Source organism: Melanerpes formicivorus, unplaced genomic scaffold (genome assembly GCF_026170545.1).
Source record: "Melanerpes formicivorus ecotype bairdi unplaced genomic scaffold, bMelFor1.0.p_v2 SCAF_94, whole genome shotgun sequence".
NCBI classification, from domain to species: Eukaryota; Metazoa; Chordata; class Aves; order Piciformes; family Picidae; genus Melanerpes; species Melanerpes formicivorus.
In genome coordinates, this window is record NW_027142446.1 from 449,856 (window position 1) to 474,003 (window position 24,148).

At 47.9% G+C, this 24,148-nt stretch overlaps 1 protein-coding gene across 1 annotated transcript; it reads left to right on the top strand.

Annotated features, from left to right (window-relative positions):
* Window positions 1-1,475: 1,475 nt before the first annotated feature.
* On the top strand, window positions 1,476-8,825 carry RPL7 (ribosomal protein L7). Its single transcript, XM_068165898.1, has 7 exons — window positions 1,476-1,583; window positions 2,044-2,146; window positions 2,778-2,944; window positions 3,966-4,103; window positions 4,912-5,021; window positions 6,004-6,214; window positions 8,760-8,825. Exons 1-6 carry the CDS (start codon window positions 1,570-1,572, stop codon window positions 6,210-6,212), a joined length of 741 nt encoding a protein of 246 aa, XP_068021999.1. The 5' UTR covers window positions 1,476-1,569; the 3' UTR covers window positions 6,213-6,214; window positions 8,760-8,825.
* The last annotated feature ends 15,323 nt before the right edge of the window (window positions 8,826-24,148 follow it).

Below are 24,148 nucleotides of genomic sequence, written 5' to 3' on the forward strand. Positions count from 1 at the left end.
CGCCTCCGCTCCGCCCCGCTGCCGGGGGCGAGTCCTACGGCCGCAATAGGCCTCAGCGGAGGGCAGCGGGCGCGGCCGTTCCTCTCTGCTGCTCAGGGGCGGGCGGCCCCAGGCGGTGCCAGCGGCTGGGGCTCAGCAGAATCCCGCCTCCCGGCCGGGCAAAACCCACGAACTGCATGTCCCGGCGTGCGCAGCGCCCCGCCCGCCGCAGCGACGTCTTGAGGCGCCCGCGGAGAGCGGTTATGGGCCCACTGCCTGCGGGCTCTGCCGGCGGGAGGGCAAGCCTGCGGCGGCTCTTACGATGCCGGAGCACGGGTCGGAGGAGCGCGAACGGGTTGCCCCTAGGTGCTGCTGGGCCTGCTCACCTCGGGTTTCTGGTGCCGAGCAGCGAGAACCTGCTGAACAAAAAGCACGGTGTGGGTTTTCCATTCTGTCAGCCCAGTACAGACGTTATTGCTATCTGACCGGCTGCTGACTGAAACGGCAGCTCAGCACGCACCGAGTGTGTTCTTCCGTGAGGGAACCGCCGCTTGCTGCAGGCGGGCGTCTTGCGGACACCGGACACTCAGCGCCGGGAGCAGCCCGCTCCTGGCACCCGCCAGCTCCAGCGGGCAAGAAGCAGAACGTGCCCTTGCGAATTCCCGCATGGAGGTGGGCAGGCAGGGCTGGTTTCGCCTCCGCTGCCCACCCACAGCCGTATGCCCATGAGCAGCGCCCTGCGCTCCCTTCCCAGAAGTTGCTGGGTCGTTGCGAACTCTGCCTCTCGGGTTCGGCAGGAATTCAAGCCCGGGAGTTTTGGGGGAAAGCGCGGACAACCTCTTCCTTCCTCAGATAACGTAGCTGGTTTATTGCACGTTTGCTTGCTGATCTTAATGACTCCCTTTTACAAGAGCTTTAATGAGATCAGGTAGCACAGGCTCCTGTATTACCACAAAGTAATGCTATGTTACAGAAATCAGTGTGGGCAGAGCTGGGTTCCACAGCATCCTCACAGCTCTTCAGTACTGCCTTGCACCTCCTCGAGCTGTCAGCAGGCAGCCAAGACCTACCGGCAGCCCGGAGCCTGGCGTTCCTCCGTGCCTGGGGAACCTCGGCGCGGGACAAGAGCGTTACAAGGTCAGGCCCAGGAGCCACAGCCAGGAGCCCTAGCAGTCCAAACTAAACAGCCGCAGTGCCGGTGGCATCGGTATTGCCCAGCTCTCAGCCGCCCTCCCCTCCTGGGTGCTACAAGCGCAGGGCGGGAGGCGGCATCCCATGGGGTTTCCGTGCAGGTGTTAAGGTTGGAATAGCGCAAATTCCGTTTTACACGAGATGCCTGGACGCCCCAGCACCGCAGAACACCGCGGCTCCTTCCCGGGACACAGCCCGCCTCTGTCCCTCCGGACGGAAAGCAGCTCCCGGGCGCTCTTACTTCAGGCACCCACTGGCCACCCCTGAGCCTGCTCCGGTCAGGCAGTGCCACAGACGCCCAAATCCGGGGTCCTAGCGGCGCCCAGGGCCCTGCTTGTGCTGCTGAAGGGTTAAGTGGGCCCTGCGCATGCGTCTGGTCTCTCTCTTCCGGTGCTGACCATGGCGGAGAAGGAGTAAGTGTCTGCCTCACCTGGTGATTATCCGCCGCCATCAGCGGCTGTGGTGGCGCCTGTTCCCTGTTTTTGTCACCAGGATACTGCCTATGGCTTTGCCTAGTCGTCAGGCCGCTGGTGGTGATACGGGAAGGGGATATAAGTCGCCTGGGGCCGGGACGATAGGGCCAAGCGCGGCGGGGGTGTAGCTCTGCCGGTCCTGTCCCTTTCGTAGGCGGTGGTTGCTGCACCGGCCTCTGGTGGGGTGGGGAGGGACAGCTGTCTTCCAGTGCCGTTTCCGTGGGTGACGGACCTGGACCACGGCTCACGCTGACTTGACGGGCGGTGAAGTTGCTGGAGGTAACGAGGCCTGCGAGCATCTTCATGAGTGCTATCGTTGATGTTTGTCGGGTGTAACTTAAGAGCCTTGTTGCTTTGTATCAGTCAAAGGAGACTTTTTTTCCTTCCTGTTTCAATTCAGAGCAAAGAAGGTGCCCTCTGTACCGGAGAGCCTGCTGAAGAAGCGGCAGGCATATGCGGCTCTGAAAGCTAAACGTCAGAAGAAGATTTTGGCCATAAAAAAGGTGAATGTTTGGTGGTTTTCCAAATTTTCTATTACAGTCAGCAGTACAGGAGTGTACAGTATTCAGGTTTGGTACATTGATGTTTTCATAATGCTTTGGGCTAAAATATGTCCCTTTTTGCCACTAACAAACCAGTTCTGGATAGTTTGTTCAGTTGTCTCTAATATTTTAGTTGGCCTTTTACAAGGCAATAAGCCTCTGTGAGGGTAAAGTTGATGCATGCTAAAATTGCTCGAGGTAAGGGAGCACTGCTATGGAACAGTCTTGCCAGTTCTGTAGAATCACAGAATTGTTTTGTTTGGAAAAGCCCCTTAGGAGCATTGAGTCCAACTATTCTCTGTCTCTAGCAAGGCTGGTTCTAAACCATACCCCTCAGCACCACATCTCTGCTTCTTTGAAACATCTCCAGCAGTGGGGATTCGATCAGCTCCCTGAGGAGTATGTACCAGTGGCTGAGAACCCCTGCAATGAAGACTGATACCCTACCTAAGCATCATTGAGAGGGGTGCTAAGCTCCATGATTCAAACAGATGTTTCCTTTAGTCTGTATTACTTGTAGGAGGTTGCAGAGTATGCTGTGTTGTTTAATTCTCCTGTGCTAAAAGACATTCTGTGCTTTTGTTGATTTCAGTTCCGTAAGGCACAGAGAAAACTCATCTATGCCAAAGCCCAGGCCTACCACAAGGAGTACAGACACATGTACAGGCAGGAGATCCGCATGGCCAGGATGGCCCGGAAAGCTGGCAATTACTACGTCCCAGCAGAGCCCAAACTGGCATTTGTGATCAGGATAAGGGGGTAAGAGGGAGCAGCTTTCTGTTCACAAGCATTTAGTAGGCTTCACTGTTACCTGTCTCTCTTCAGGGTTTAAATGTCTAGCTAAAACCCAGACTTCCGTCCTTCTTTCCTTCCTTGCTTCCCTCCTCTGGTGGCTTGGGAAGTTGCTGACAGTATATGTTGTGAATGCACCAGAAGGCTTAATTAGATGTAAAGCTGTGGTGCTGGCTGTGTCTGCTGTCTTCAGGAATCTGTTATGAAGAAACCAAAGCTACAAATACCACAAAATGGTAGGAGTGGGAAGGCACCTCTGGAGATCATCATGTCCACTTCCCTTGCTAGGGCAGGTTCACCTAGAGGAGGTCACACAGGAACACACACATCACGGTGGGTTTTGAGTGTCTACAGAGATGGACACTCTACCACCTTGATGGGCAGCCTGTTCCAAGGCTCCATCTCCCTGAAATTAAGGAGTTTTTTATCGTGTTTATATGAAACTTCTTATGTTCAAGTTTGTGCCTGTTACCCTTTGTACTTCCTGTCACTGGCCACCACTGAAAAAAGACTGGCTCCATTCTACTGACACCCACCCTTTAAGGATTGATAAGTGTTGGTGAGATTCCCTCCTCAGTTCTTCTCCTTCCCAGACTGAAAAGATGCAGTTCTCTCAGTCTTTCCTTGTAAGAGAGGTGTTCCAGTCCTCTCAGTATCTTAAGTATGTGGAGATAGGCTTTCTGTTTTACCTTAACCATCATCATACGACACGCCAGTATTCCCCCGTGTTGTGCTAAGCTGTGTTTGAAGCATTGCTGTAACTCTCCAGCTATTTAAGGAAGACTAACAGAAGGTGTGATTGCAAGAGTTACATTCAGGAGAGCATAAAGATAGCTCTAAATTGTTCTGGTAAATGCTTATTTCAGTTCTTTTTATGGGAGTGGATCTGATTCAATACCAGAACGTACAGTGGTGTGTGTAATTGGTGAAACAGAGGTGTGGTTTTGTGGGAACTTGGGTAACAGGCTTCCTCTCCCCTGTGCTCCAGTACCAATGGTGTCAGCCCCAAGGTCCGCAAGGTGCTGCAGCTCCTTCGCCTGCGCCAGATCTTCAATGGCACCTTCGTGAAACTCAACAAAGCTTCCATCAACATGCTGCGGATCGTGGAGCCCTACATTGCCTGGGGGTGAGTGAAAGGGCTGCTCTCAGTGCCTTTTGCGTTTGGCTGTGCTTGGCTCACAGATTTCCCTGAGTTCAGGCTTTTTCCTGTGTGCTTTCCCTGCTTTGATTAAGGCAGTGCTCTATAGAGGTAGGTATGATTGCAGTCGCATTGGTGTTCTTGGAAACTTGGTGTGGGTGACGTTTGCCTCGCTGTTGCATTTATATTTGGGTTGGAAGGGACCTTAAACACCATGGGCAGGGACACCTCCTACTAGATCAGGTTGCTCAAGGCCACACATCCAACCTGGCTTTCAACACTTACAGGCTTAAAACCTCCACAGCTTCCTTGGGCAACCTGTTATGCCTCACCACCCTCACAGTGAGCAATTTCTTCTTAATGCCCCATCTCAATCCAGCTTGTTCCAGTTTGAAGCCATTACCCCTCGTCCTTTCACTCCTCGCCTTTGTCAGAAGTCCCTCTCCAGCCCCCTTCAATTGCTGGAAGATTGCTGCAAAGTCTCCCTGGAGCCTTCTCCAGGCTGAAGAGCCTGTCTTCATGGTAGAGATGCTCTAGCCCTTGGTGGCCTCCTTTAGACCCTCTCTGTTTCATGTCCTTGTGCTGCGGAGTGCAGAGCCAGACGCAGGACTCCTGGTGGGGTCTTGGAGTGGAGCAAAGGCACAGAATCTGGTCTTGCTGGGCTCACTGCTTTTTCATTTCAGCACCCCACGTGCTGAAATGATGCTACATTGTGTCCAATTTCCCTGGGAAGTTGTTAACTTGGGATGTGGCTTGCCACGACTCAACTATTTTTTTTCCCCTCCCTTTGTTGCAGTTACCCCAACCTGAAGTCTGTGCATGAGCTGATCTACAAGCGTGGCTATGGCAAGATCAACAAGCAGCGCATTGCTCTGACTGACAACTCCCTGATTCAGAAGCGCCTTGGTAAATACTGCCCTTAAAAGTCCAGCCTGTGGCACTGGGTGATGAACACAAGGCTGGAGATCTGGCTTGCTTGGCTCTTCTGGACCGTAGTAATGCTTGGTTAATAATCTTTACTTCTGTGTTCAGAGCTTAATACAAAGCGAGCTGGAAGTAGTGGTTAACGTGAGGAAGTGTTGAAAACAGTGAAAAGAATCAAATGACAGCATTTAAAACTTGTAATAAGTTAGTAGCTCTTGCAGTATTGAAGAGCAGGAAAGAAGCTTACATATACATAGCTCTGAAGTTTCAAACTGAATATTTGATAGTGTTTGTGCCTTCATGGTCTGGAAAACAGGGTTCTTAAACTTCCTTCTGGAAGAAGTAGCTAGTAAAGGTGGTTAGTTTAGTTATGGTTGAAGCAAGGTGGGCATGTTAGGAATGAGGCAAACACTGATGTCTCCTCCATAGGTGGCACTTCAAATTAAACTGTCATGTTTGTTCCTTTTCCAGAGTAGTAGGTAATCACATTCTAAAGGTGCAAGCATCTTGCTGCAGTCGCTTTCCTTTTTGGCACTGTGTTGAGAGCAGTTAGCTCCCAAGATGTTGCTGAAGACTGGAAATGTGCAGTTGCGTTATTCAGCAGTAGGAGGAATTCAGTGAGTTTCCCTGAGATATGTTCAAGTGTGTTGAATCTAGCTTGCCTCAAAGAACACAGTGTGATTCACTAAGTGAGATTTGGGTTTGTTGTTCCTCGTTGCTGCACACAAGTATTCAGCAGTTGAAACCCAGGCCTCTTGCCAAGTGGAACAACTAAATGTTGAATTGGCTGCAGCTAATCCAATGTTACTGGAGAAGTCAGTGATGGGATGTTGTGGCAGTGGGTGCTTTCTGACTTCCTGAAGCTTATCAAAATAAGTAGGTATGGCAGTAATACCTTCATGATTTTTAGCTTGTTGGCCAGTGGTTCTGTAGCCATTCTGAAAACAACATTCCTGAATTTTAGGAAAGCTTGGCATCATCTGCATGGAAGATGTGATCCATGAAATTTACACTGTTGGCAAGAACTTCAAAGTTGTGAACAACTTCCTTTGGCCCTTCAAGTTGTCTTCTCCTCGGGGTGGAATGAAGAAGAAAACTATCCACTTTGTGGAAGGCGGGGATGCTGGGAACAGAGAAGATCAGATCAACAGACTCATAAGGAGAATGAACTAAGGGTGAGACATTACCAGCAGTTAGTACTCTGATCCATCTCTGCTCTGTGGGCTGTTGCCATGATAGGTCAAACATTGGGGTTTTGTCTCTGTTAACTCCTGCTTGGGCGCTACCTGCAGCGTACAGTGACTTGGACAACATAGAGTTTTGAAGTCATACTAAAGCTTCAACATGTGTGAAAAAATGAAGTCTTTGTGACAGCTGATGTGTCTAGGCCTTACCAACAACATCTTTCATTTACCAGTAGTTCTCTTTGAAGCTTTACTTGTGTTTTATTTTTAGTTTACATTATTCCCTGATTTGGGAAGGGAAACCTTGAGATCTTAGCTACAATTTTCATCCCTCATTCACAAATTGTTAATAGGACCAAAGTCCTGTGGTTGCAAGTACAGTGATTTTTTTTCCAGATTGTCTGATTTCTGCTCTAAAATCCTGTTTGGGACAGGGACAAATGAAATTACCAATTTAGATCGTTTTTTATGGTCTAAATTTTCAACTTGTTCAAGCTTCAAAAGGACTAGTTACAAGCTTTCATGTTAACATGACCAAGATGGTAATTTTGAAAGACTAATTTGCCCATTGAAGTAGTTTGTCCTTTAGAAATGGGAAGATTTATTAACACTTGGAGCAATTGGACAGTCACAGCCAAATACTGAAGTTAATATCTAGTTCAGACACTCCATCTTCTTGTCGCTCTGTTCTTCCTGCTTTGAGAGAGGTCTTTGCTACTCACAGCCAGGAGTGTTTCGTTTTTTTCAGTTCTCCCATTTCCTATTGCCTTTTTCCACTTCTTTACCATGCTACATCAGCTTTGGTGTTGTCTACATCTTAATTTCAGTCGTGGATAAATGCTTTTCTGGTGTGACAGATACGCTGGGATTTAGCAAAACTTCATTGTGTTAAGATGCTTGGAAAGGATAACAGGCAAAGATCCAATTTTCCTCAAACTGATACTTACAGAGGCAGGAGGGTTTTTTGTTTGGGTTTTTCTTTTCTGTGGTGTTTCTGGTCTGGTTTGTTTTTTAGACATTAGATGTACAGTTTACATAGGAATTCTCAACTTCCAACAATAGTGGGTATTGATGGAACTTTCTGGTTTAAAGGGGTGTGGCTGCTGTTTGGGGGAGTCCTCAGAGTTGCTTGTTGCTTTATTGTCTCCATCTGTGAAGCAGCAGTGTTTGAAAGCACTGTTGACACGGCAGATGGAAACTTGTGCTTTAGGAAGAAAGTTGCTTACTGAGAACTATGTTCTTGTGAAGCTTTGTAGCTCAGCTGAGGGGAGCAGTGGGTAACCCAGAGGGGCAGAGTTGCTGTAGCTGCCTGGGGTGATGTTACATTACTCAGACCAGCATTCTTGTAGAAATCTGCTGCTGATGGCAAAACTAACAAGCTGAGTGCTGGCAGATAGTTCTCTGGGTTTAGTGCACGAGGTTTCTTAACCAAGATTGAGCAACGCAACTTTCACTGCATGCTGCTCTGTCTTCTGAGCAGAAGATGGAAACTACTATTTTTAGTTTCAACCCAGCAGCTTTTCTGTCAGTGTAGACTCTCCTTCTCTCTCATCCTCACTGACTAAATTCAGGAGTGTATTGATGGTCTTGAGCTGTTGGGAGCCTTCCTGAAGAGGGGAAGCTTCTTGTTCACTGTTGGCTGTAAGTGCATGTCAGGAGGGAGTACATTGGCAGAGAAACTGGGGACACTCAGCTAGTTGGTTGTGTGTTGCACTGCACCTTTAGGCCAGCATCCCTTTTAAGCAGCAGACATCAGGGCTTTACTTCACCTTCCAGTTTGGGAAATGATGCTGCAGTTAGTTTATTAATTTATCCTTATAAGCAGTTCAGTTATTCTGCTTGGGCTGTAAACAGACATACCTCTAGTGTAAAGCTAAGGTGACTGTTCTCATCTCCTTCACTTTCTGTTCCTGCTGCTTTCCTACTGCTGCAATTAGAGTACTAGTTTAAAAGACAAGTAACCTACATGTGGGAAGTAAAAGCCCTTAACTGGTAGTCTCAATTACTATTTTTTTTTAATAAAGACTTCCAGTAGCAATTCCTTCATAATAGTTTATGGACAAAGAACATAATACTTGAAACCTAATTTTGACAATTCAGTGAATTTCATTAGCTCTCAAGCAAACTTTAGAGGAACCTGGTCTCAAGTCTGTCTGCTTTCATGTTTGTATGTAAACAGATTCTGAAATGTGCTGAAAATGGATTTACTGCAGCAAAAGTTAGAACACACAATGCCCAAATATGTCTTTACATCTCAAGCTCCTCCCTGCTATGCTTTTAGACAGATGTGGAAATGAGTACCAATAGTTCAAGGTGCCAGTGTTTATCCTGTTGGTTCTGGCACTTGAACACTGTTCTGATTGACGAGATGTTCATACAGAAGTTAGCTATTTGGTGTAAGGTTACTTCAGTCTTGCATCCAGTGAAATGGAGTTAGTATTTTCATCCCAAATTCTAAACTAGAAATGTATTAATTCTTCAGGTGGCAAAGTCCTTTCCATTCTACATGTCTAATGATATGTCTTTTCCCTTTCAGATTCAGTTGCCCAGCTGCAGTCTTTCAAGTTCTGATCTGTTAATAAAACCATCTTGCACAAAACAATGTCCTGTTGATTGGTCTGTCTTTATCCTCCTTAGTGGTGGTTGCTAAGTTCACTTTGGAGTAGCCTGGTTCAAAGAGACTTTCAGTTTGCATTAGCAGCATATAGATACATCTGGAGGAAGACAATTTGGAGGGATTCATGCAGGTAACAGATTGGTGGTGGTTGTTTTTTCTTTTCAGTGCCAACAATGATTTTTGTTATGATTAAAAGTCCAGTAAATAACAAACTGAACTATGCTGTGGAGTGGACAGGAGGATTTCTACTTCGTTACAGCGCACCTGAGAGCTGTGCGAGAAGATTTTCCTGTGTAAAGACAACAGTAAATAAGTGCTCCACATGTATAGATCATTACTGGGTTCACTATGGGATTAAGCATTGAGGTGCTGGAGTGTGTCCAGAGAAGGGCAAGGAAGCTTGTGAAGGGTCTGGAGAACAAGTCGGGTGAGGAGCAGCTGAGGAGCCTGGAGTTTGCAGAAAGGGAGGCTGAAGGGAGGCTTCCTCTTGACAGGAGGTTGGAGTGAGGTGGGGGTTGGTCTCTTCTCCCTAGTAACAAGCGGCAGGATGAGAGGAAGTGGCCTCAAGTTGCACCAGGGGAGGTTTTAGACTGGAGATAGAAGAAACCACTGATGGTGTTCTTGCCCACTGGAACAAGCTGCCCAGGGAGGTGGTTGAATCCCCATTCCTGGAAGCTGTTTAGAAGGGGCAGAAATGTGGTGCTGAGGGACAAGTTTTTTTCCCAACTGAAATAATATGATGGTTCTGTAATTATTTTCCAGCTCTGAACATCTTGGGTATTTTTTTATCAAAGGAAACATGAAATACTTCATAAAAAAAGTAACTTGTTTTCCACACTTGCCAATGACCTCTGCAGTGTTGTATTTCAGGTACTGCAGGACAATGGAGACCACGGGACTGAAGAGGATGTGCATAGTGCATAGGTCTGGCAGGGCACAGGGAAACCCAGGAGCAGGCAAAAGGCATCAGTTGGGTTGCATTCAAAGGGACTTCTATTGCTGTGAGCACTTCACATGTGGTGTGACAGATCTCCAAGTCACCTCTGAGGGGAATGCAACTCAGAGCTAGTGGTAGGCTATTGACCTCATCACTGAAAGGTGGTAACAGCAAGGCTAATGTACTAAGGCTTGCCAAAAGCTAGTTTTGGTTTTAAATCTCTGGAAAAGATGATAATAGCTTAGCTGAAAATGGTGGTTTGCTATTGTTTGTGTGTTAGGACATTGGCAAGAGGAGCTGGGTGTCAGATGGAGTGGTGGTTCCAGATACTTCAAAAGCTGAGTTCCAAAACTTCAAGTGATAATTCTGCTATTTTGGCTTGAGCTGCAGAGTCTAGTAGCACAGCTCCTTGTGTCCAAACACACAAGTATCAACAGCGTTGTCCTTTTGAGCTGGTAACTGCACTGAACCAGCAGTGCCTCACAGCTCCTCAGTGCAAACGATGAGACTGCTGAGGAATGCTTGGAAAGGGTTTTGTGAGTGGATAAAGTACAATGTCATAGACTTAATTTATTGGGTAGTTTTGTAAAGTGATAAGCAGTGTGATTCATGAGGAAAAAAAACTACTTCCATCAACTTGCTGGATGAAGGGGGGAAAATGAAAATGGCAATAATCATTTTGCACCGAGTTCCAGTCTTGATCTTGGAAGAGCAGAGCCCAAGTGCTTTCAGCTTAACACTTCACCAGTGCACAGTCAAACTGGTCTACCTGGGGATCTACCAGAGATTTGCTGGCTCCAGGATCCTTGTGTTTGGTTTCAGTCAGTTCTGTTACTCTGCTGCAAAGTTTTCAGTTCTTTGCCTTTGATTCCTACACACCTAGTGTGCTTTCGCCAGAGAAGCATTCCGTGGATCTAATGCAGCCACACAAACAGAGAGCAACCTGAGACAGGTGTAGAGCATGGAAGATTAACTTAATGAAGTTAATCAGTGCTGTAGGACTTGTCTGATGAGTGCCCTAGAGAGGCACTTTGTGCAAAAGAAGACCTGTGCTAGGGCCTTAGGGGACAAAAGTGTTTGTGGTGCTCCAGTAGCTCGTTTGTCTTGCCTGTCTCTGAAATGCACTTTCAGGTAACAGCTGCAAAATGTGAATGCTTAGAGCACCAGCCAACACGGGGGTGTTGCTCTGCTAAAGGCAGCAAACACGGAATTGTTGCAGTTGGAAAAGACCTTTAAGATCATCAGGCCCAAGTAACTACCAAGGCTGGTGCTCCTCCTGCAGAGCTGGGCACCTTTTGTGCCAGCACAGCTTTCGGGACGCACAGAGCACAGCTGCTCTGCCCATAGTGGGCAGTTACAGGGCTGGCTTGGGATCCAATAGCTAAGCTCAGAAGTTCAACTGGAAATGAGGTACTGTCCATTTAGTGCATGAACAGTACATTTTGATGCATTTGTGAGGTAATGTGAGTTAAAAATGTAGCTGATGAAGGCAATCACTTGTTCAACGACCTCCTTGTCAATGCTCTCTGCTAAAGCTCAGGTTCTTGCTGTTGCTTTCTCACTGTCTATAGCTGCTGACACCTGAAGAATATAATTGCTATGAACTGTCTTTCAGAATGACCAGTATCTTTTGTTTTCTTCAGAACTGAAGCCAGAAGCCTTACATAATAGCTATTGGAGAAGCAACAGGAGATGGAAACACCCACAGCTCACAAATGCTTCAGGCATGCTGAGGCTTAGATTCTTTAGCGCTAATTGGAGTCACTCTCTGTGCCGGTGTCCAGCTCATACAGCCTGCCTCACTATCACGGAGCATAGAAGCCTGCATCTGGCACAGGAGTGGGAGCCAGCCCACGAGCCAGTGTTTGGAAAGAAAGTTAGGAGACTTGATGGATAGTCAGCTGAACATAAGCTCCCACTTGGTCAAATGGAATTCTTGGATGCATTAAAAAGGGAATATCGAATGGTAGGAGGGAGGTGATAGTGATTCTGTTCCAGTAGTGTTCACACTAGTGCCAAGTGCTGTGTCCAGCTCTTAGCCAGAAATCAAGCACATGCCTTGTCGGAGCTTGGAGAACTTGCTTTAGAAGCAGACATGGTTATGAAACGAGTACCTGCCTGCAATTACCTCCTGGAGAAGAAATAGTTTGATAATAGAGAAATCTTTGATCTAACAAAGCTGAAATATTTTGAAATGAAAGCTAGATAAATTTGGGCTTTAAGCAAACAATTACAATGGAGAGTAATTAGACACTGGAGCACCAAATCAGTGGTGCCAGATGCTTTCAGTGGTCGTTTCTAAGTTGAGGTTTGAGGTTTTTTCTTTGAAGCATGTGCAATACTTCTGAAGAGATTTGTAGAAGGGAGTCCCAGGGCCTCTCTTACTCAGCAGAAGTTACTACATGCTGGCTCCTCAGGTGCTTTGGGGGGATACAAGTGAGAGGCCTGGTTGAAGATGTCAGGCCACCCTGAGCAAACTTGAGAATGGCAGTGGGTAGGTGTTAGGCACTTCACAAAGGAGCCTGGACTCTGTGGGTCATAAATTGAGCTAAGATCCCTACATCTTGGCATAAATGGTGCTCAGGAGAGGGCTGGTAGGGCTTCACATCTCCAGTTTCCTTTGAAGAGAACTGGGGGTGAGAGTCTCTGCGTGTTGCTCCTTACTAAAGCTGTGCCAAAGTCTAAAGCAGGGAGAAGATATGTTTAAGGATGTTGTTAGAACATGGGAGAAAAATTAGAGAAGCAAAGGCCCAGTTAGAACTTAAGCTGAACACCTCTGTGAAAGATAATAAAAAGTATTTTTATAAATACATTAATGCAAAAAAGAGGGCAGGAAGAACCTGCACTCCTTATTGGACCTGGAGGGGAACACTGTGACTGAAGATGAGGAAAAGGCTGAGGTGCTGAATACCCTCTTTGCCTCCATCTTCAACAGTAAGGCAGGAGGACTGCAGGACAAGTGGCCTTCTGAACTAGTTGAGGGGATCAGGGAGCAGTGTAGTACCCCTGAAAGCCACAAGGAATTAGTTCAGGACTTGCTGAGCTGCTTGGTTCCCCACAAGTCCGTGGGACCTGATGGGATCCATCCTAGGGTGCTGAGAGAGCTGGCAGATGAGCTGCCAAGCCGCTCTCCATCATTTTCCACCAGTCCTGGCTCACTGGAGAGGTCCCAGGTGACTGGAAACTGGCCAATGACTAATCCACAAGAAGGGTTGGATGGAGGAACCTGGAAACTCCAGGCCTGGCAGCCTGACCTCAGTGCCAGGGAAAGTGATGGAGCAGATTATCCTGGGGGCAATAACTGCGCACCTGAAGGATGGCCAAGGGCTCAGGCCCAGCCAGCATGCATTTAGGAAGGGCAGGTCCTGCCTGACCAACCTGATCTCCTTCTATGCCCAGGTGACTGCCTGGTGGATGTGGGGCAGGCTGTGGATGGAGTCTGCCTGGACTTCAGCAAGGCCTTTGACATCATCCCCCACAGCAAACTCCTGGCCAAGCTGTCAGCCCCTGGCTTGGACAGCAGCACTCTGAGCTGGGTTAGGAACTGGCTGGAGGCTGAGCCCAGAGAGTGGTGGTGAATGGTGCCACATCCAGCTGGCAGCCAGGCACTAGTGTCCCCCAGGGATCAGTGCTGGGCCCCATCCTGTTCAATATCTTTATTGATGATCTAGATGAGGGCATTGAGTCCATCATCAGTAAATTTGCAGATGACAGCAAGCTGGGGGCAGGAGTTGATCTGTTAGAGGGTTAGAGAGCTCTGCAGAGGGACCTTGCCAGGCTGCACAGATGGACTTGTTGAATGCCATCCTGTTGGACTCTGCCCAAGTGCTGGGTTCTGCATATTGGCCACAACAACCCCATGCAGAGCTACAGGCTGGGGTCAGAGTAGCTGTAGAGCAGCCAGGCAGAAAGGGACCTGGGGGTGCTGATTGACAGCAGCTGAACATGAGCCTGCAGTGTGCCCAGGTGGCCAAGATGGCCAATGGCATCCTGGCCTGCATCAGGAACAGTGTGGCCAGCAGGAGCAGGGAAGTCATTGTGCCCTGTGCTCAGCACTGGTTAGGCCACACCTTGAGTCCTGTGTCCAGTTCTGGGCCCCTCAGTTTAAGGACATTGAGACTCTTGAACATATCCAGAGAGGGGCAACAAAGCTGGGGAGAGGCCTTGAGCATAGCCCTGTGAGGAGAGGCTGAGGGAGCTGGGGTTGCTTAGCCTGGAGGCTCAGGGGAGACCTTCTTGCTGTCTACAACTCCCTGAAGGGAGGTTATAGCCAGGTGGGGGTTGGTCTCTTCTCCCTGGTAACCAGCACCAGAACAAGAGGACACAATCTCAAGCTGCACCAGGGGAAGTTTAGGCTCGAGGTGAGGAGAAAGTTCTTCACAGAGAGAGTCATTGGTCATTGGAATGTGCTGCCCAGGGAGGTGGTGGAGTCACCGTCCCTGGAGGTGTTCAAGAAGGGATTGGACATGGCACTTAGTGCCATGGTTTAGTCATGAGGTATTGGGTGACAGGTTGGACTTGATGATCTCTGAGGTCTTTTCCAACCTTGTTGATTCTATGATTCTATGCAGATCCTGGTTGTGGCTTTGGCTAGGAAACTGCAGAGCTGACAATTGCAAATCTGAAAATAGTTGAGCTCAGAAGGGAAAGGTTTTTAGTCCCTCAAATCCTGGGTGAAATGTTTTGCTCAACTAGATTCACTAGGTTTAAGTTGTGGGGATTTCTTTGTCTTCAGGGATCTTTACAGTGATTGTGCCAGTTCTGTCTTGCTAAGTCCCCATTCCTGGCACAGTTGTGTTTTCTGAAGGCTTTTGTACCATGCCAGACTACTCCAGGCATCTGTGATCCCAGACCTGTCTTTGCCCTGACTAGACGCAAGTTTAGATGTAAGTGGGCTCTTACATGCAGGTTTTTGTAACTGAAAAATCAGGAACTGAGTTGCTGAATTGCAAGGGCTGTGACAAGAAGGATCTTCAGAAACTCAAAAGCTTCCATCGTTTCCCAGTCTGTGTAGGTGAGCACACCACTCCTGATCCAGGAGAACAAGAAGTACTTGTGACCTTGCTCATACTGCAAAGAAGAGCAAGTTTTCAGAGTTCAGAGCCGTAAGCAATTTTCCCTGTGTCAGTTTTCTGAAGATAAAAAGTGCTTTTGTGGAGGTTTTTTTATCTGCTAAGTATTTCTTCATATAAACTACTTGTTGCACTAAATATTGTTTTATTATGAAATAGGGGCTTGGTTGGAGGAAAGCAAGGAGAAAAGGGAGGGTATGGTTGTAAGGCTGTGGGGTGTATCTGGGGAAGGAGCCACATGTAAAGTAAGATTTAGGGTAGAAGTGGGAAAGGAAGCAGAGTGGAGGTCAGCAGCAGTGTTGCCCTTCCCTGGCAGTGCAGAGAGGTGCAAATCCAGTTCGACCAGTCAGCATGCCAGGTGCTTTCCATGCTTCCAGTCGAGGTGCTCTGGCAGTCAGGGATATTTTGCACAGCTTAACTGCAGTCTGCCTGGAGCTGTCTGGTAGCAAGAGTGTGCTGCCCAGGCACTGCAGTGCTGTCAGGACCTCTACCCATGGGACACTGCCAGTCCTGCACTGTATTAGGAGCTGCTCAGGGATTGTTGTTCTCTGCCATATCCCATGCCATCTTTTTAGCTACAATACTGTGCTCTGTTTTTATTGCCCAGTAAACAGCTGGTTTTGAAGTCCCTGATCACTCAAGAGTATCTCTTGTGTAGGACATCACAGCACTGACTGATAATTGCATCTTTAAATTTTGATACTAATACTGTATGTAACACAGCGTTATAAAAAGACCTCCAAGACAGAGAGAAATAAGATCTAGTGAGCCAAGAATAAGAAAATGGGACTCAAGGAAGGCTGTAAGCATCTCTAGTTTTAGTGTGAAAAAGTAAAAAGACCTTTTCTTTCCCCCCCCTTTGGAGTTTTTTCCCCAAGTCTTATTCAACACAAGTGAACTCTAAGACAGCAAGTTGTAACTAGCAGACATTATCACGTCTTTGCACCCACCCTAATTTTATAACTTTAACTACTTATTGTAAAACTGAAGCTTGGTTGGTTGTTTCTCTGTAATTTTTCTGCTATTCACTACTGCTACTGAAATATGGATTTGTGAAAAGAGAAAGAAGAAGGGAAGGAGGCTTTTTTGTTTATACCAGTGAGCATAGGAAGACTCTGCAGAGGGAACCAGACAGGCTGGATCAATGTTCTGATGCCAATGGGATGAGATTCAACAAGGCCATGTGCTGGGTCCTGCACTTGGGTCACAACAACCCCATGAACATCCCAGGCTTGGGGCACAGTGGCTGGAAACTGCCCAGCCAGGAAAGATCTGGGGGGGTGTTGATAAACAGCAGCTGAAGATGAGTCAGCGAATGCCCAGGTGGCCAAGAAGGCCAACAGCATCCTGGCCTGGATCAGGAACAATGTGGCCAACAGGACCAGGGCAGTTTTGTCCTCCTGCACTCAGCACTGGTGAGGCCACACCTTGAGTCCTGGGTTCAGTTATGGGGCCCTGACCATAAGAAGGGCATTGAGGGGCTGGAGCAGGTCCTGAGAAGGACAACAAAGCTGGGGAAGGGTCTGGAGAACACGACTGGTGTGGGGCAGCTGAGAGATCTTGGGGTGTTTAGTCTGGAGAGGAGGAGGCTGAAAAGAGGTTGGAGTGAGGTGAGTATTGGTCTCTTCTCCCTAGTACCAAGGGACAGGACAAAAGAAAATGTCCTCAGTTGTGCCAGGGGAGGTTTAGGTTGGAAATTAGAAGAAACTTCTTCACTGAAAGGGTTCTCAAAGACTGGAACAGGCTCCCCAGGGAGGTGGTTGAAAGAGCCAGAGATGTGGTGCTGAGGGACATGGTTTAGCACCAGCACTGGGAGAGTTTGGGCTCAATGATCTTCAAGGTCTGCAGCAAAAAGCTCCTACACTTCTTGGAAAGGGAGCTTGTGTGAGCAATAGCTGTGCCTGCTTTTGAACTCAGCATCCCATATGGTTTGAGTTACCCCCTGGCTGGGGTATCTTCTGGTCTATCAGGGATGTTCAATAAATTTAGGCTTGCTATGAATGCAGAGATTCTTTGCCCTGCCAAAATATTCATTACTTTGGGCAGGCACAGTAGCAGGACAGGTTTGGCCCCATAGTCCTGTTAGCACCAAGGTGGCAGGCACCCTCCAAACACCAGTACAGGCACCTATCTGCAAGGGGTGCAGAGCCAGGTCTGAGTCAGCAGTTTCCAGCTGGAGAGAGGGCTGGGCTAGACACATAAAGGGGCAATGTCCTTGCACTACTCCCTCTTAGGTTTGCTCTTTTTCATATAGTCAGATGATTAAGGCCTGCTTTTGAAAGTCACTCCCTAATTCCTTCTTGTTTAAACTGGCTTCTTTTCTTAAAACTTTTACCCCTGGGTTCTATGAAATCTTCAGCTGTGAAAAAAAACAGTGAAGGCAAGAACACTTTGATTTCTGTCTCTTCCCTCAACATAGAATCATAGAATTGTTTTGGCTGGAAAAGACCTTTAAGATCATCCAGTCCAACCATTCTCTAACTCTGCCAAGTCAGTTACTAAACCAGGTCCCTCAGCACTGCATCTCTGACTCTTTGAAACACCTCCAGGGATGAGGATTCAGCCACCTCCCTGGGCAGCCTGTTTCAGACCTTGCTGTGTGGTGGGTTTGAATATACTTCTTGGTTTGAATGCCTAGGTTGTTACTAGTGTTTGTTCACACACTTGTTGCTTTCCTCTCTCACAAAACCTGAGTAAAAGGGGCCTTCTCTGCCTGAACCATGCTATTCAGAATGTGAACCTTGACACCTTGATTCTACTACTTGGAGTTTTACTCTGAGTGATTTTGTGGTGGGAATAAACTTCTCAAAAGCCAGGCTGGCCTGATGGAGTGTGCCTAGAGGAGGGCAACAAAAATGATCGGGGGGTTGGAACACCTCTACTACAAGGACAGGCTGAGGGAGCTGGGGGTGTTCCGACTGGAGAAGAGAAGGCTCCGGGGAGATCTAAGAGCAGCCTGCCAGTACCTGGAGGAGGCTACAAGAAGGATGAAGAGAGAGAAAGTTTACAGAGGTCTATAGTGATAGGGTGAGAGGCTGTGATGGGTTGAGGCAGACCCCCTCCTCAACACGAGCAAAAAATGAAACTCAGACAAAAGGATTGCAAAAAGTGGTGGAATGTTTAAATGGAAAGCAGTGAATGTTTACAGAGAACCAGAAGCACAGTGACAAAAGAGATCCCAAAGCATACCTAGAAACATCCCACCCCCACCTGAGGGTACACCCAAAACCCCCAGGGCTCTTTCTTCCCCCCCCCCCCCCCTACTGTTAGGCTAATCTCATAATCTCAGCTGGCCAGGTCTGAGATTGCTCTTTACCCTAGGTTTAGCCAGGCCCAAAAGGCAGCTCCCCCATTACCAGGTGGCATCGAGGGAAGAAAAGGGGAAGTGCCAGGACCCCCGCTGATGTCTTATAGGGGAGCAGGGCATTATGGGATGAAATACCTGGCTGCCTATGTCCCCCCCACTGGGCTGGAACACTGGAATGGGTTTCCAGGGAGGTGGTTGAGGCCCCAGCCTCAACATCAAGGCTCAAGGTGAGGCTTGACAAGGCTGTGGACAACCTGATCTATTTGAGAATGTCCCTGTTGACTGCAGAGGGAACTGGACTAGATAACCTTTGGAGATCCCTTCTAACCCAAACCATTCTAAGATACTTTTGAAGTGATTTCCACCCCCACCCCCCCCCCATGATAAGCTTTCACTTCTGTAAAAACAGTGAAGATGTTCAGATTTTCTTCCTGTTTTGAATATGATGTGTTTTAATAGTGTAGATAAATGTGGGTGGGTAGCAGTTGTTCTGCATGGGAAGTGGAAAGAAACCTGTAGGAAAGGCTGTGTATCCTTGAAGAAAAGCAGGACCTTTCTGCAGCTGGGAATCAGGATGATGAAGTTCTCCCTCCACAGGCTTATTTTTGCAAGGATTTCTGTTACTTCACCATCTGCAGTGTCTCCTCTTGAAGTTCTGAATTCAAACCTACCTATTCATAGTACAGAAGTACTACGAGTAGCTCCTGGGTCTTTCAGACCTTCAGGATCCTATTGAGATGCCAAAGTTGATGGTGCTGACAGCTCTGTCAGACAGAAAGGGGGTCCTGCAGTAGGGGGCTCGTTCAGTGACGTGCTGTAACACCTGGTAACAGAGCTGCACAGAGCTGAGGGCTACAAAGAGGCAGTTGCTCTGGGGTGTCAAAACTGCTTTATTTCAAGTAATTCTGCTTAGCCTGAGATCCAACAATACTACCATTAGTTCTATGAAAAGTCATCAAAATTGCACTCAGAGCAGGCTTTGGTTAGAAAGACAACACAGCCCCCAGTCCAAAAGCTGCTCTTCATCCAGCTGGAGTCTTCAGAAGGAGGAGGTACAGTTCCTGTGATCGGTGTAGGGTGCTGGCTGCTGCTGCATACCTGTGAAACAGGATGTGTCAGAGACTCTCTAGGCATCTGGAGGAAAAGAAGGTGATCAGGAGTAGAATAGAATAGACCAGACCAGGTTGGAAGAGACCTTCAAGATCATCGTGTCCAACCTATCATCCAACACCACCCAACCAACTAACCCATGGCATCAAGCACCCCATCAAGTCTCCTCCTGAACACCTCCAGTGATGGTGACTCCACCACCTCCCTAGGCAGCACATTCCAATGGGCAATCACTCTCTCTGTGTAAAACTTCCTCCTAAACTCCAGCCTAAACCTCCCCTGGCACAGCCTGAGACTGTGTCCTCTTGTTCTGGTGCTGGTTGCCTGGGAGAAGAGACCAACCTCTGCCTGTTTACAACCCCCCTTCAGATAGTTGTGGAGAGCAATAAGGTCTCCCCTGAGTCTCCTCTTCTCCAGGCTAAGCAACCCCAGCTCCCTCAGCCTCTCCTCACAGGGCTGTGTTCCAAGCCCCTCACCAACTTTGTTGCTCTTCTCTGGACACCTTCCAGCAAGTCAACCTCCTTCCTAAACTGAGGGGCCCGGAACTGGACACAGTACTCGAGGTGTGGCCTAACCAGTGCAGTGTACAGGGGCAGAATAACCTCCCTGCTCCTGCTGGCCACACTGTTCCTGATGCAGGCCAGGATGCCATTGGCCCTCTTGGCTGCCTGGGCACACTGCAGGCTCATGTTCAGCCTACCATCAATCAGCACCCCCAGGTCCCTCTCTGCCTGGCTGCTCTCCAGCCACTCTGACCCCAGCCTGTAGCACTGCCTGGGGTTGCTGTGGCCAGTGTGCAGAACCCTGCATGGATTTGGCAAAGGGAAATCCTGCCTGACCAATCTGATAGCTTTTTATGAAGGCATGACTGCATGGGTAGATGAGGAGGGAGCGGTAGATGGTATCTAACTCAACTTCAGTAAGGCTTTTGACACTGTCTCCTGTAAAATCCTCATAGGCAGGTGTAGGAAATGTGGGTTGGTGAGGTGGATTGAGGACTGGCTGAAGGACACAGGTCAGAAACTTATGATCAGTGTGCAGTCTAGCTGGAGATCTGGTGAAGGTCAGGGCTCAGGACTGGGTCCAGTTTTGCTCATCATCTTCATCAATGAAATGGATGAAGGAGCAGAGTGTACTTTCAGCAAGTTTGTTGATGGTACAGAACTGGGAGGGGTGGTTGACCCCCTGTCAGGCTGTGCTGCCATCCAGCATGACCTGGACAGCTGGAGAGCTGGGCAGAGGGCAACCTCAGGAAGTTCAGCAAGGACAAGTGTAGGGTGCTGCACCTGGGCAGGAATAACCCCTGCACCAGCAGAGGTGAGGGGTGACCTGCTGGAGAGCAGCTCTGCAGGGAAGACCTGAGAGTGGATAACAAGCTTGCCATGGGCCAGCAGTGTGCTATAGTGCCCAAGATGGCAAAGGTATCCTGGGACGCATTACGAGCAGGGCAAGGAGGTCGAGGGAAGCTCTCCTCCTCCTCTGCTTTGCCCTGGTGAGGGCACATCTGGAGCATCATGTCCAGTTCTGGGCTTCCCAGTCCAATAGAAATGGTGAACTACTGGGGAGAGTCCAGTGAGCGCTACAAAGATGCAGAGGAGGCTGGAGTATCTCTTTCACAAGGAGAAGCTGAGAGCTTACAGCTAGTAGCAGTCTGAGCATTACAAATTATTGTAGGTACTCCATGTACCTTTTGGTGTCTTACACAAAGCCTGTAGGGGCATGGCAGCCAACTGTACCACAGTCAGTTTGTAACTTAATCTCTAGATGGAGCCAAACCAGACACAATGTATGAGCTCTGCAGAGGAAGAAAAGATCTCAAGACTGTCTGCTGAAGGTCTGCAGCAACAAAACCCATCTAACCCTGCAAGAGATCTTATATCAGTCTGAGATCCAAAGCCTAAAGAGTTGCAGTGCTCAGAGCCTACATGATTGCACCTCAGGGCATTTTACCACACATGAATGGCTAATGTAATAGCAGAAGCCCTCTCTCACAGGAGTTCTGCACCTGGACATCCATTGCCTGCACAAAGCCTGTATGACAGTCTCATGGTGCATCCTTCAATACCTGCCTGCGCGTCGGTGATTCTCTGGGCGGTCAGCACCGGTAGGTGCCAGTCACTCGTGTCCTGGCGGTGCTGTACTGGTGTGGGATGTCTGGCTTGCCAGCCATTGCTTTTTACAAGAGCATTTGCTGGCCCAGATGCCTCCTCTGCTCAAGACTGCTCCTGCTCTTATCAGAGCTCTGTTGGTGCTCTCTATCTGAACTCCAGCACCTGGGAAAGAGCTCTGTCTTGCTGTGGAAGCCACAAGTGTTTTTTTCTTGCTGGATTTGCAAGAGTCCAAAGCCAGGGCCTCTGCCTGCTACTGCCAGGTACCCAGCTGCTGTAATGTGTGGTAGAGAGACTCCTGAATCCAGGCATCCTTTAGCTCTCACAGTCCTGTGGGGTCTTTGATGGCTCCCTGCCCCATGGGATAAAGAAATAATATACATTGAAAATGCTTCTTTGCAAAACAGAGGAATAATTTATTTTGGGACACACGAGTACAAGTAGGAGAAGCCACTTCCCATCATCTTCAGACCACACTTTGCTGGAGAACTTGCTATTTGTAAATTTTTTTTTCTCCAAGTCATATTTACACAGGAGAAATGTAATTAGAGGGTGGAATAAAGAAGGCTCTAAGCAAGCAAAACAATCCAGCAGAGCATCAGAGCTTTAGTGATTCTTGCTGCATTTCTTGTACCAAGCCATAAACAACTGATTCTTTACTGATGTTGCACCACGGGGAGGATTGCAAGAGCAACAACAGAGATCTTGGGCTGATGTCAGTGTTTTCCATCACAATAGCTGGCTTGAGGTAGTCTTTCTAGCAGTCAGGTCTTATTGCAAGATCCCATCTATTACTGGTGAGAAAGGAAAAAGAACACCCACAGACACTCTTTTCTGGGAAGTGGGCACGATGATGGTCTGGTTTTCTTCCAGCAAATTAACTACCAACAGCTAGATTTCAGTCTGCTGTAGAGATTTCTCACAGGCAGATTCTCTCTCAGTGGCATCTGATTCACTCCTTTTGCTTGTTCAGTGTTCTGTACCACAAACTGCATTACTTTACACAGAAAATAGTCAGTGCTTACAAAATATTCCTTAAAAACAATGCAAATTTGACATTTTTGTACTGAGACATACAATGGCCTGGAGGTATCTAGAGTAATCAGGGCTCCATTACTTCAAGTGATGAAGAGAAAAGCTTTGAAAGTGTGATGTCCAAGACAGAAGTTATAAATAGTGTGACACAGATGCCTCTGAGTAGCTCTTCATGGAGGTAGTTCAAGTTGAGCTGAGTTTTTGTGATAGCTCAGGTTTAACATTGCTACTTGGAAGTAGCTGTTATACAGAAGCCCTGCTGCCTCTTTCTCCTGCTCCCCAGTGCTCCAAGCTTTATTAGTTTAAGCAGAATCCCAGACTAAGGAGGTAGTAAGCCAGCCTTCTGGGAACCTAAAGACCAAGGCAGAAGAGCACTGAGGGCTTTCTCAAAGTGACTGTCACCTGGAAGACCATCAGGGTGGATGCTGAGATTGACCTGTTGGAGCCCAATTCAATCAAAGCAGGCTCATGCAGAACCTTCTGCAGTGTTAAAGCTTTCCTCTGCAGTGTCCTTCTCTACCTGTACATGAAAGCAGCTCAAGGGACAGCAAGGCTAAATCTGTGACCACAGCGGTGCTGAAGGCCAAACGACTGTATTAGCTCATGTGAGTGCTGCTGCAGTAGGCACAGCCAGAGACAGGCTGGCTGACACCAGCTCTGCACCTGGGACATGGTTAAAAGCTGCACCTTCAATACCTGAGCTGTTCACTGATGAGTGTTGCATATTGGTGTGATTACTGACACTTCAACTGAAGTTCATGCATGTAAAGGCTACAAAACCCAAGGAACTCAAGACCTGCACATCCTAGGAGAGATCAGCAGGTGTCACCTGTGAAAGCAAGACACATTGAGGTAATAGACTCACAGAGTCATAGAAGGGTTGGGGAGGACCTTGAAAGTCATCTAGTTACAATATCCCTGCCATGGGCAGGGACACCTACTAGACCAGGGGCTCAAGGCCACATCCAACCTGGCTTTGGATGTTATCAGGGTTAGAGACTCCACAGCTTCCCTGGGCAACCTGATTCAGTATCTCTCCACCTTTATGGGAAATAATTTCTTCTTAATGTCTTTTATAAATTCAGCTCCTTCCAAGCTCAGAGCCATTACCCCTCATCTTGTCACTCCTTGCCATGCCAAAAATCCTTCTCCAGCTCTCCTGTAGCCCCCTTCAAACACTGGAAGGCTGTTCTAAGGTGTCCCTGGAGTCTTCTCTTCACCAGGCTGAGCAGCCCTAAATCTCTCAGCCTGTCTTCATAGCAGAGGTGCTCCAGCCCTCTTCTGGAGCTGCTTTAACAAATTCCATGTCTTACTTTCCCAATTTGAGATGCTAAGAATTCTCCCAGCATGGCTGCAAGGTCTTTTCTATTGCATTCTGTAACCAGCAGTGATCTGTGATCCTACTGGAATGAGAGTCAAATTGTCTATTGTCTGGTCCTTGGACAGCACAATTCTTGCATGCTTTCCCCCAAAGTTGTTTATTGTCCTCACAAATAACCACTGAATTTCTAAATCATTCAAGCAATACAATTGCTTAGCAAACATCCACTGAGTCGTTACAGAGATTTGTCTGAACTGCAAACTGTTGAGCACCTGAAGCTCCTTCAGACTTCTTCAGAAACCAGAAGCAGCCTTTTTTTTTTTTTTTTTTTTTTTTTTTTCCCTGCACAGTCCAACAACCACAGGGGGAAACTCAGCACATGTCCTGCCTGACCAGCCTGGTGGCCTTCTCTGAACAG